A 12,500-nucleotide genomic window follows, 5' to 3' on the forward strand; every position below is an offset into this window, starting at 1 on the left:
TATAATATCTATATTATACTATATATATTATATATATAGAAGATATATTATATTATATATATATTATATCATATATATATATATATATATTATATATACTATATATATAGTATATTATAATATATATATATAAATTATATATATTATATATATATATATATATAAATTTCTGACTCACCACGGGACCGAACCCCGGACTCTCACTCGAAAGACCGGCGCTCGGTCCCGTGGCGAGTCAGAAATTTATATGTATAATTATATATGTATCTATATATATGCATATTAAAATAACGAGTATATGATACCGAATCAACCAGGCTCAGGTTAATTAGCTCAAACAGCCTCACCTGCTTTCCATTTATTCATATTCATCTTCCTCACTTCATATTCATTAAGGCTTCGGCTTAATAGTGCCCTCATACTCTTTCACTTCAACGTTTGCTTCCATAAACACATTAAAAGACAGCTATACACACCATATATATACACACATACATACATTTTATATATACAGGGTCCATAAAGTCCCAGTACCATTACAAGTATTTATTGCTCAGAATGGGTACTGGGACTTTATGGACCCACCCTGTATAGTGTTATATATATATATATATATATATATATATATATATATATATATAAACACATATACAGGGTGCCCCATAAAGTCCCAGTACCATTCTGAGCAATAAATACTTGTAATGGTACTGGGACTTTATGGACCCTGTATATATAAAATGTATTGTATGTGTGTATATATATGGTGTGTGTATAGCTGTCTTTTAATGTGTTTATGGAAGCAAACGTTGAAGTGAAAGAGTATGAGGGCACTATTAAGCCGAAGCCTTAATGAATATGAAGTGAGGAAGATGAATATGAATAAATGGAAAGCAGGTGGAGGCTGTTTGAGCTAATTACCTGAGCCTGGTTGATTCGGTATCATATATCGTTATTAATATGTATATATACATACATATAAATTTCTGACTCGCCACGGGACCGACCGCCGGTCTTTCAAGTGAGAGTCCGGGGTTCGGTCCCGTGGTGAGTCAGAAATTTATATATATATATATATATATATATATATATATATATATATATATATATATATATATATATATATATATATATATATGGGTGTGTGTGTGTTTAAATAAAGGTATAAGCCGCGAAGGAAAGATAAGCACTGAAGTAGCTGCAAGATCTTTCGACTCACGTCCTTTACTTAGCAGACCGACTACGTATGTATGCATGTATATGTATGCAAGTATAGCAGAAATATTCCGACTGAACTGTGTATGAATAAGGTACCAGATTAATCCTATCCTCTCTTGCCAGACTATTTTACCTTTAGTTTTTGTCTTTCTACATTATTTCCTATATATTTTATTTATTTTTCCTTCTCATGCTCCTTTCTCTAAATAAGGTATAGGAGGTGTGATTTTCCTTATAATTTCCATAACCTGAACTGGTGTTTGTTTCATTTCTATTTGTTTATAAGTTATTTGTTGAGTGTTTTAGTGAACTCCTTTAGATTAATTCTTTCTTTTTCTTTCTTTATGAAAGAGCTTTCTATTCTGTGGAACCTTGCTTTGCATTTGAATAGTCATTTGGCTAGTCTAACGTTGGAATTTGTGCTTAATGTAATAATAATAATAATAATAATAATAATAATAATAATAATAATAATAATAATAATAATAATAATAATGATAATAATAATAATTAAACGTGTTTACATAAAGAAATCCCTAAAGGTACAGGAGTTTACAGTTAATTCGTGTTCATTAAATCTGCTCCTAAGTCCTGTAGAACTACGTATAGCACACATACAAACGTATTCACACGAACCGAACTGTGTGCTACGGACAGTAACTTTAGTAACGCCAGAGTTATGCCTTTTCTGCATAACAATGTAAGATTAATCTAATGTATTACATTAATGGCAGGTAAATCAAATGATCGTTGGTTTATTTACTATTAATGGATGCACGATTACTGTCCTGTTCAATTAACTTATCGCGTGGTTGACACGGGCTTACGCCAACCTCTCCGTGGGTTCCACCACCTTCATCTCTTATCCAGTCTCTTTTAGCGTAATGCGCATTTTCTGCACTCTTTTGTCTCGCTTCTTTTGTGGTCGGGTGTAGTAGGCCTAAGTAAGCCTGTCCACAATAATGGCTTCTTGTGTAGAAGGTCTTATGTAATCTTACTTTGTTTCATGGTTATCCTATGAAAATCGTCTTCCACGACCGAATTATTCATAGCAGCATCCTTATATCTGACACCTCTCCATTCTGATTCAGGTCAGGATAGGCCTTTTGCGAGCCTAGCTACGGCATTGAGTGTTCTGGATTCTGTGTTGTTTCATGCACTTGTGGTCACAGTGTCCGACGGTAGGCTTATGAAAGCTTTTCTGTGTGAAATGTTTGTTAGTTGCCATCTTTATTTCACGGTCCATTCCATTTCAAGGTCAGATAGGGTCTGGGTCTGTTGGGAGACTATTTAGAGGAATCCTTCTGACGTACGATAGTTTCTAAATAGAATGATGATATTGTAACGAAGCGTTTACCACTAAACCAACTTTGCCCCTAGCCCTAACCAGGTGGCAGCATTCCGTGAAACACCATATTTGACAACAAGCGCAGGTGGCCTCCTGCCACTTAAATCATTCCTGTTATATTACTTGTAATCATTATGCATTTCAGGCCCAATTAACGGCTCTATTCAGATACGAACAAAGCAAGACAGCTGCAGATGGTAACTAAGGGCGTCATTCGTAGTAAGGAATGGAGAGGACAAAAACGCTCACACAGGAGACAAGTTATTGTATTTTTGAAAGTTGACATCACACGTTGCTCTGAAAATTTATCGTCATCGAGTTCTGACCTAAATTTCCTAAGGCAAAATAAACAAAGTGTCTTTCTTATCCGTCACCGATTGAAGCATTGAAAATCCTCAGTATCTTACAAAATCTCTCATTCTCAAATAAAGTTTGCAACTCCACTTCTCCGAATTTGGGTGGTTAATTCGCCAAGCGTGCGTTAATTAAGCTGCTGATAAATATGAAACAATTACTACTACTCGCTACTCAGCTTGTTGCTGCTACTTGCTACTTGGCTTTGTTGGAGCCGCTTAGTGACAGCAGCTCCTAAGTAACTAAACAAGGTCAGTCTTTGTTAATCGAACAAGGACAATCACTCATGTCTTTGTTACGTCAACAAGGACGGTCGCTGTCGCTTATAACAACGACAATAGCTTTCATCTAAATAGCGACGGTTGTTTGTTGTTGCTTCAAGAAGAGCTGTCGCTGTTGTTTACACAAAGAGTCTTTGCTATTTAATTTGCCCGGAACCAAACTTCGTTACGTCTGTTCCAGAACTTGAAAGGAGCGTCGTATCCGACCCTGAAGAGAAAAGAGAAATCCGTGAGTGAAAAATAAAAGGGAAATGGTTGCAGATAAATGGCATTCATTGGGCATTACGCAATATAACGGGGAAAAATAAGGATCAACGATCCCACCGGAGAATGGTACGAGAGAGAGAGAGAGAGAGAGAGAGAGAGAGAGAGCAAATAGAAAATTTCCCAGCCGTAGACATAGTGAAATGAAAAGAGAACTATTGGATAAATATTGTCGAATAATTACAGTATATAACAAAAGAGGTGAGGGACAGCACCACTATGTATAGTATAAGTTTGCTTCTATGAATTATTTTCCTTGACCAGTAATCTTAGATGGAAGGAACTTTAAATCATATACTACAATAACTAAAGGAATGAGTTTGCAAGCCGTGATTACAAAGTCCTTATCACCATTCAAGAGGCAGTAGTGTTACTTTTTAGCTAATGAATTATTCACTATTAAATTGGAAATCTGCGAATGAATGAATATTACTGACCAGTACATGTGATTCAGAGAGACGGAGATGCCATCGTCTTGAAGGAATCCGGCCAGTCTCGCAGCCTCGTCCATCCACCTGGATTCGGTCCTCATGTACCCGCCCACGGTCCTGAAAGGAACAGATAGATGTACAGTACAAAGAACGAACAGGTAAAAAGAGTTAGCCTCTTTATCCTCTGCAGAAATTATCAGTATGAGGATTGATTCTCTTTAATCTCTGTAGAAATTTTCAAAAAAGGGTCTCGGATGTACATTTTACTGAAGATCACGTACAAGGACTAAGCCTCCCTGTCCTTTACAGAGGAGACATCTGTACAAAGTGTTGTTACTTTGGGAAGGTTGAAACCAAAAAGAGTTGAAATTCAACGTTAGTAACCCAAAGTGGTAACCTTAGCACCCTTGCAGTATATGGGCCTACTGGTATGAAGTACCTGTCAGTGAGAAATAAACTGTAATACAGTATCTGGTAGTGAAAAATGAAGAAACTATAGTTATTCGTAGTTACAGCAACTGAGTGTTATTTACATCTGCAGGTGAATCATACCTGAAACTAGGATCGATCACCTGAAAACCAACTGCACGCTTTTGTACGCTACCTGGTGTAGATGGTCAAGGCAGGGCGGTCTTCAATGAAGACAGTTTCGTCCTCTGGTTTAGGAGGGTCAGCCTGGTGATCTTCTCCTATGAAGAAGCACATGGTGTAAGTGTTGGTTCCAGAGTCTCCGTGGGTGTATTCTGTTGTCACTGGGACTGTCATTGGGATAGATTCGCCTGCAAAGTATTGGCAAAGAAAAATTGCATTAGAGGTGGAAGCAAAGAAATATTAAATTCAAGAACTCAACACGCTCAACTGAAAAAACAATGACGCAAGAAAACTAGAGCGTCTTCGCCATGGCAAGCATTCAACCAGTCAGCTAAACTGAACTAGGCCTTATGTTGATTACTGTATTCATTTAGTGACTAACAAGCACATTATCAAAATCATTTCAGAGGTTAAAATTTCAGATAAGGCTCTTAGTCAAATGAACTCCAGTGATACCCAGGAAGAAAGAAGCAAAGCTGGCCAACCTAATTGTTATTTATGCCACTTTCTACAGGAGAAAACAGGCTGCTTATTTTATGAATAGCACGAGAGCATGCTTGAGACAGTGTTCATCTCACCGAATTGCTTCATCCCAGCAACAACGGAATCCTTCAAAAAGTAGGATGTGGTCTAATGCTTTGGGATTTTTCCGGAGAACTGATGGTTCTGATACGTATTTACATTGTTAGCTAACCATAAAATGATGCACCGATATATCACAAAAGCTCTTCAAACAATAATCCGACCATACAAGAGCAGGCTTTCATAACGAACCCTACAAACAAGAATTGTAAGCCTTCCAGTAATTGAGGGATATAATTCTTGTTTGACCGTGTGCTACGGTAAATATGAAAATAAGATTTATAACCTTCCAACTATGGAAGGTTAGAATTCGTATGTTACAGTATGCTACAGTGATTATAAAAAATAATCATAACTTTCCAAGAATAGCAGGTCATAAATCTTGTGCTACAGTGTATTACAGTGAATATGAAAACAAGAATTATAAACCTTCCACCAATTGAAGGCTATAATCCTGTTACAGTGAATATGAAATCAAGAATTCTAAACGTCTCAACACTGGAAAGTTATAATTCTTGTATTACAGTATGGTACAGGGAATATGAAAACAAGAATTATAACCCCCCAATAATGGGAGGTTATAATTTTTGTTACAGTGAATATGAAAGCATCAACTAATGGAAGGTCATCTCTCTTGTGTTACAGTGGATATGAAAACAAGAATTATAACCTCCCAAAAATGGATGGTCATAATTCTTGTGTGACAGTGTGCTACAGTAAATATGAAAACGCGAATGATAACCTTCCAACAGTGAAATTTATAATTTTTGTGTTACAGTGTATTACAGTGAATATGAAAACAAGATTATAGCCCTCCAACATTGGAAGGTTATAACTCTTGTGCTACAGTGTAATACAAAGAATTTGAAAACATGAGTTATTAACATTTGATTTCAGTGAAGATGAAATAATGGAAGGTTATAACTTGTTGCAGTGAGTTGCAGTGTATTACAGGGAATATGAAAACAAGATTCATAACCTTCCAAGAGTGTAATGTTATCATTTTTGTTAGTGTGCTACAGTGTATTACAGTGAATATGAAAACAAGAATTATGAACCTTCCAACAGTGGAAGGCCATAATTCATGTGTTACAGTGTATTACAGCGAATATGAAAAGAAGAGTTATAACCCTTCCAGCTATGGAGGGTTATATAACCTCCCAGCAAAAACAGCAAAACAGAACTTCCACTCACTCCTGTCATTTTGTCCCGAAATGTATCTGAAGAGCTTCATGAACATGGATGTCTCCTCAGCCTCTTCCTTAGATGGACCAGTGGCTGTCGTGCAGACCCATTTCTTGGCAGGATACAGACGTTCGATGTAGTTCTGAAGTTCACAAGGAAAGTGCTAACAGCGGTCGCTTACACATCTTGAACGTAATGTAGCCAAAGTCTTTGGGAAACGCCGTTTCTTTGTCAAAATTTATCTGATTCAGCTCATTGAATGTGATGTATGTCAAGTCCTTTCGTGAAACTGGGATATTTCCTTTAAGGACACGCCTTTTTTTTTATTTCAGAATTGATCTAATTCAGTTTTTTTCAAGTGTACTCTTCAAGCAATGAAACAGCCTAGTTAAGGAAAAACATTTCAGACTGGTGAAAGTTTAAGTAAACAAAACTTCAAGTGGCTGTGTGCTACAGTAAACAAGAAACCTTGCCATGTCAATCATCTAAATCTTACCTCCGTAGTCTTTATGAGAGTGTAAGGTGCTTCCTCTGTGTTTCCAAAGGCGCTGTTGAATCCTGCTACAATGTTATCCCACTGAAGTATAAAGATACGTGATGTTGATTTCATAAATGGAGAGTTTAGTAACAGCTTCAGTTACAGAAACTAGAGGCATCTGTACAAAGCTCGAATGCATATAGTCAGGGCAGTATCGTAATATCCTTTCACTCTTGGAAAATTATGAGTAAAGGAAAAAATGACTTATAAAAACTGCATGTTGATTCACGTCTAGATAACAGAGAGAACATAAAAATCAATCCTCCCTAAACTAATTGCCATCGAAATCAAATTGATTTGATATCACTGAAGTCATATACACTTTGAAAATTGGCATTCATCCTGAAAATGGCAAAGAAAACCAAGCGTTTCCTGAAAAAATCCTGTAACCTTAAAACTCAAAACTTAAGATACATGTGGCACAATAAACTCGATAGCTGCTAAGAAATTTGGCGAGAATTAATTCAGCTTTTATGAGGATATTTCAAAGACTAAAAAGATAAGAAGACTCACCACTCCAGCCCTGGCACCCGTGACCAGCAGCAGGGTCACCAAAACTTCGACTCCTTTCATCCTGCGAAACAAACGTATACAAACATACAAAAGTGAATAAATAAATTACTGAATATTTGGAAAACAACGAGGATTCGTTAAAGTGCTGTATACGTACTTTTTTCATTTTCGTTACTCTGATTTTTATTATAGAAAATGTTTTTTTTTTCTTTTCTTTTTTATTATTGTTGTGCTTGCTTTTAGTTTTGTGGTTGTCTGTTTGATAAGGCTCACATATTCAGGTTGATATTTTAAATGAAAAAGGATAGGAATAAATCATTTTCCTATAACACAGGGGTTCTCACAGATCATACGTTATGATGTCTTAGGATTTTTTTTCTCGAAAAAAGAAACATTTTTCAAAACCCGGATTAAAAAAAATCCTGTCACATCTCTATCGAGGGAATACAAGAGTAAAAAAAAAAACTTTGAAAGCATAAAAGCAAACTTGAGCCATCCACCTTGCACAGAGTCCGGAGTTACGAACGAAAAGTAAAAGTAAAAGAAGGAAAAAGGTAAAAAATCGCCAGTTTCGAAATAACAGACTAGAGAGCGGAGGAGTCCCAGTCCCTCCGAAAAGGGAGAAATGACTGGGTCCTTTGTCCTCTGTAGCGGAAAGTAAAACCAATTCATACTCCGAAGCCACTTTTAAATTCGTCCGAATTAACAGTTGCCAGCGAGAGCCACGGCGGCCCGAAATCAATTTGTTCGGTTCTGAATTGGTTCATAAACACATTACGCGCTTTGTTCGACTGGGACCACAATCATCCTGATTCATTTTCGACGTCACTGCCGCACTCAGTCACTCCAGATTGAGACTCGCACACACACTGAAGGGGAGTGCAAGTCGGGAGAGAGAGGGGGAGAGAGAAAAAAATGGCAAAGGAGGACAAGAGAGAAAGATGGGGGAAGGGGATTAACAAAAAAAAGTGAGGTATAGAGAACCTGAGAAAGAGTGAGGTGTAGGGGGAAAAGAGAGGGGAAAGAGTATGGGAGTGCAGTTGTGAGGAGCCAACAGAGAGACAGAGAGAGTGCAAACTATAGAGGAAAGAAAGAGAGAGAGAGAGAGAGAGAGGGAGGGAGGTGGGGGGTTTAAGAAGAAAGTGAGGTAGAGAGACATTGAAAAAGAATGTGGCACAGGGAGGAATCGAGTGGGGGAGGTAGTTTAGAAGGGAAAACAGAGGGTGAATGCAAGTCATAGAGGAGAGACCGAGACAGAAAAAGAGAGAGAGAGAAGCGCGATTGGGAAAAAGGGAAGTAAAGAGACACTGAGAAAGGGAGTGAGGTACAGAAGGAAAAGATAGAGAAATAGTAGGGGAGTGCATTTGACATAGAGCTGCGGAGTGCAATCCGTAGAGACAGACAGATTGACAGACAGCGGCAAATTGCAGTTGGAAGAGAAAACCTGAAAGATTTGAACTCAGGAAAAAGAAAAAGAGGAGAACGCCAGAGTGATTTTAGGAAGAGAGAGAGAGAGAGAGAGAGAGAGATCAATTGTTGGAAGGTGAAGGCAGTGAGGGGAAACGGAACGAGAGAAACAGAAATTGAGGGAGAGTGGAGTGCAGCAAATAAAATAAAAAAAGAGAGAAAGAGATAGAGAGAGGAATATTGAGGGATGAAGCTAAGAGCAAATGGCGAGATCCAAAAAATAAATAAATAAATAAATAAATAAATAAGGTAGAGGGAAATTAAGAGAGACAGAACAACAAGAAACTGATGGAAAGAGTGAAGTCAACAGCGAAATCAAAATGGCAGTGGTGAAATCACAAGGAAGTTTGAAAAGGAGAAATCATGGGAGAGTGGAACTGAAAGAGGATATAAGAGAGCGAGAGAGAGCAGAGTAAAAAAAAAAAGATCGAGAGGGGAGAGGCGAGTGAATATAAAAGAGAAAATGCGAAATAGACAGAAGAAAAGAGGTGAGAGAGAGAGAGAGAGAGAGATGGGGGAGATAAGAGAGAAAAAAAAGTTGAGCAGGACGAGATCAGAAATGATGAGAATTTTCAAAAGAAATTTTACGATTGGAGAAAAAGTGATAGAAAAGAATAGTGGTGTGACGTCATTCAGCAATGTAATCAATGTCAATGTAGCAATGATCGTTATGATTTCCATTCTTTTATTTTCTGACTCGGATCAGGATCGAACCCCAAATGAGATACCTGGGTTCGATCCTGATATGAGTCAGAAATTTATTGTGTTCCACTCGAAATTGTATGTTGATCACTTATAAAACACACACACACACATACATACATACATACATACATATATGTATAGATATATATATATATATATATATATATATATATATATATATATATATATATATATATCAAAAGACCGAGGTAGGCTAAGGCCAGTAGGACTCATCAGCGAGAAGGTCGACCATGGAAACTTAGTAAATTCAGCATAATTCCTTATTTCCTACGTTTCGTAATAACTTTATTACATCATCAGGGAATCTGTTAAATAATGAATAAATTTACTATAAAACTTACTTTAAATCAATAAAATTCATAAAATACAAAAAAGAATAAAAAATAGAAAAGATAAAGAAAAAATCAAACAAAAGGAAGACCAAAACCAACCTTATACAAAGAATGCAGAAGACAGAATGAGAATGCATAAAGAAGAGCTGTGTGGAGGAGGTCTGGGTATTTAACTTCTGTTTTTAGAAAGAAGATTTTTACTGGTTTAGGATCCAATTGTTATAATATTCCTGTTATTACGATTTTAAATTTAACTCTATTTTTACTCTCCTCCACAGGGCATGTTTTATTACATCGAACTAGCAATCCTTCCACTAAGAAATTAGTTTCCGAATAATTTACGAATAACTGCTTCCCACAGATCTTGTTTTATAAATAACTCTGCATGTTTCTTAACAGATAATTCATTAATATTGCCAAACCTTGTAAAGTACCAAAATTAGCTTTCTATGCCCAATTTACCTTTTACATGATGAATCGTTTCGAAAAAGGTTCGTAGAAATTGTTCACAAACATTATGGTGTCATTAATCTGAAATTAATCCCAATAACTCCACAATCGACTGGTTCCTTTTTCAGATACAAAGATCGATTAAACCCACTTTTGACCTCCAGCGTGGTATACAAGTATACGTATGTGCCCCAAGTGTAACTCTGGGATACATGTTGGATCCACAAGGAGGTTACTGAGGGTCAGAATCGACTCTCATCGGAGATTAAGTTTTCGTACTGACTGTATTGGCTTTCCAATCCTGAACATTCTAGCATAAGAAACCATTATATAAATTGTAAAATATATATTGGAATGCATACGAACGGCCTCTCCTAGAAGCATTATTTATTAATCAACTGGTTCCCAAGTTAATACCCAGACCTCCTCCACACAACTGAACCTGAGTAAATTTTTATTTATGCATTCTCATTCTGTCTTCTGCTTTCTTTGTTTAAGGTTGGTTAGCGGTCTTTGGTTTTCCTTTTGTTTGTTTTATTATCATTTTTTTTTTATTCTGTGTTGTATGAATTTGATTGAATTTTAGAGTATTTTTTTAAGTAAGTTGATTCGTTAGTTAACAGATTCCCTGATGATGTAATAAAGTTATTACGAAACGTAGGAAATAAAGAATTATTCTGAATTTGGCACGTTTCCATGGTCCACCTTTGCGCTGATGTATATATATATATATATATATATATATATATAATATATATATATATATATATATATATATATATATATCAATCAAGCTACAAATGTCCAAATTTAATATCTAAATTCACTTTACCTCCCAAATGATATATTTTCATATATGTACCGAAGGGGAATTTTTTTTTTTTTTTTTTTTTTTTTTTATTGATAATAATTTCGTCCCCCCATGGAATCGAACCACTGTCCAAGTGGACAGGGACGAAATCAGGACAGTCAGTGACGCTATCCAATCAGCCAACAGAGACGCTATAAGTTCATATCGATTCTGACCTTACAAATCACCCTCGATCTGGGTGCTTTCGTAAATAGAATCGATATGAAACCCCGTCTACCATGTTGGCCAATTCGAGCGTTTGACAGCACGTAGCCTTTTGTTATGAATAATTATCACATCGAACCGTGATCCATTTATATATCAATTCAAGCTACAAATGTCCTTTAATATCTAAATTCACTTTACCTCCCAAATGATATATTTTCATATATGCACCGAAGGGGAATTTTTTTTTTTTTTTTTTTTTTAACTGATAATAATTTCGTCCCCCCATGGGATCGAAACCACCGTCCAAGTGGACGGGGACGAAATCAGGACGTCAGTGACGCTATCCAATCAGCCAACAGAGACGCCATAGTTCATATCGATTCTGACCTTACAAATCACCCTCGATCTGGGTGCTTTCGTAATTAGAATCGATATGAAACCCCGTCTACCATGTTGGCCAATTCGAGCGTTTGACAGCACATAGCCTTTTGTTATGAATAATTATCACATCGAACCGTGATCCATTTATATATCAATTCAAGCTACAAATGTCCTTTAATATCTAAATTCACTTTACCTCCCAAATGATATATTTTTATATATGTACCGAAGGGGAATTTTTTTTTTTTTTTTTTTTTTTTTTTTTTTTAATTGATAATAATTTCGTCCCCCCATGGGATCGAACCACCGTCCAAGTAGACGGGGACGAAATCAGGACAGTCAGTGACGCTATCCAATCAGCCAACAGAGACGCTATAAGTTCATATCGATTCTGACCTTACAAATCACCCTCGATCTGGGTGCTTTCGTAATTAGAATCGATATGAAACCCCGTCTACCATGTTGGCCAATTCGAGCGTTTGACAGCACGTAGCCTTTTGTTATGAATAATTATCACATCGAACCGTGATCCATTTATATATCAATTCAAGCTACAAATGTCCTTTAATATCTAAATTCACTTTACCTCCCAAATGATATATTTTCATATATGTACCGAAGGGGAATTTTTTTTTTTTTTTTTTTTTTTTTTTTTTTAATTGATAATAATTTCGTCCCCCCATGGGATCGAACCACCGTCCAAGTGGACGGGGACGAAATCAGGACAGTCAGTGACGCTATCCAATCAGCCAACAGAGACGCAATAAGTTCATATCGATTCTGACCTTACAAATCACCCTCGATCTGGGTGCTTTCGTAAATAG

At 36.6% G+C, this 12,500-nt stretch overlaps 2 protein-coding genes across 4 annotated transcripts in view; one reads left to right on the forward strand and one right to left on the reverse strand.

Moving 5' to 3' along the window:
* LOC135219491 (uncharacterized) overlaps positions 1 to 12,500 on the forward strand; it is a 79,287-nt gene that overhangs the window by 5,743 nt on the left and 61,044 nt on the right. The window lies entirely within an intron of this gene.
* LOC135219493 (heme-binding protein 1-like) overlaps positions 2,814 to 12,500 on the reverse strand; it is a 26,381-nt gene continuing 16,694 nt past the window's right edge. The window contains exons 2-7 of the mRNA XM_064256300.1: positions 7,303 to 7,363; positions 6,748 to 6,828; positions 6,261 to 6,393; positions 4,498 to 4,672; positions 3,900 to 4,010; positions 2,814 to 3,406 (exon numbers count right to left, since the gene is read on the reverse strand). Of these exons, the coding sequence (XP_064112370.1) occupies positions 3,340 to 3,406; positions 3,900 to 4,010; positions 4,498 to 4,672; positions 6,261 to 6,393; positions 6,748 to 6,828; positions 7,303 to 7,362 (627 nt within the window). The 5' untranslated portion in view covers position 7,363 and the 3' untranslated portion in view covers positions 2,814 to 3,339. The remainder of the gene's footprint in view (positions 3,407 to 3,899; positions 4,011 to 4,497; positions 4,673 to 6,260; positions 6,394 to 6,747; positions 6,829 to 7,302; positions 7,364 to 12,500) is intronic.

This window comes from Macrobrachium nipponense, chromosome 1 (genome assembly GCF_015104395.2).
Source record: "Macrobrachium nipponense isolate FS-2020 chromosome 1, ASM1510439v2, whole genome shotgun sequence".
Classification (NCBI taxonomy): domain Eukaryota; kingdom Metazoa; phylum Arthropoda; class Malacostraca; order Decapoda; family Palaemonidae; genus Macrobrachium; species Macrobrachium nipponense.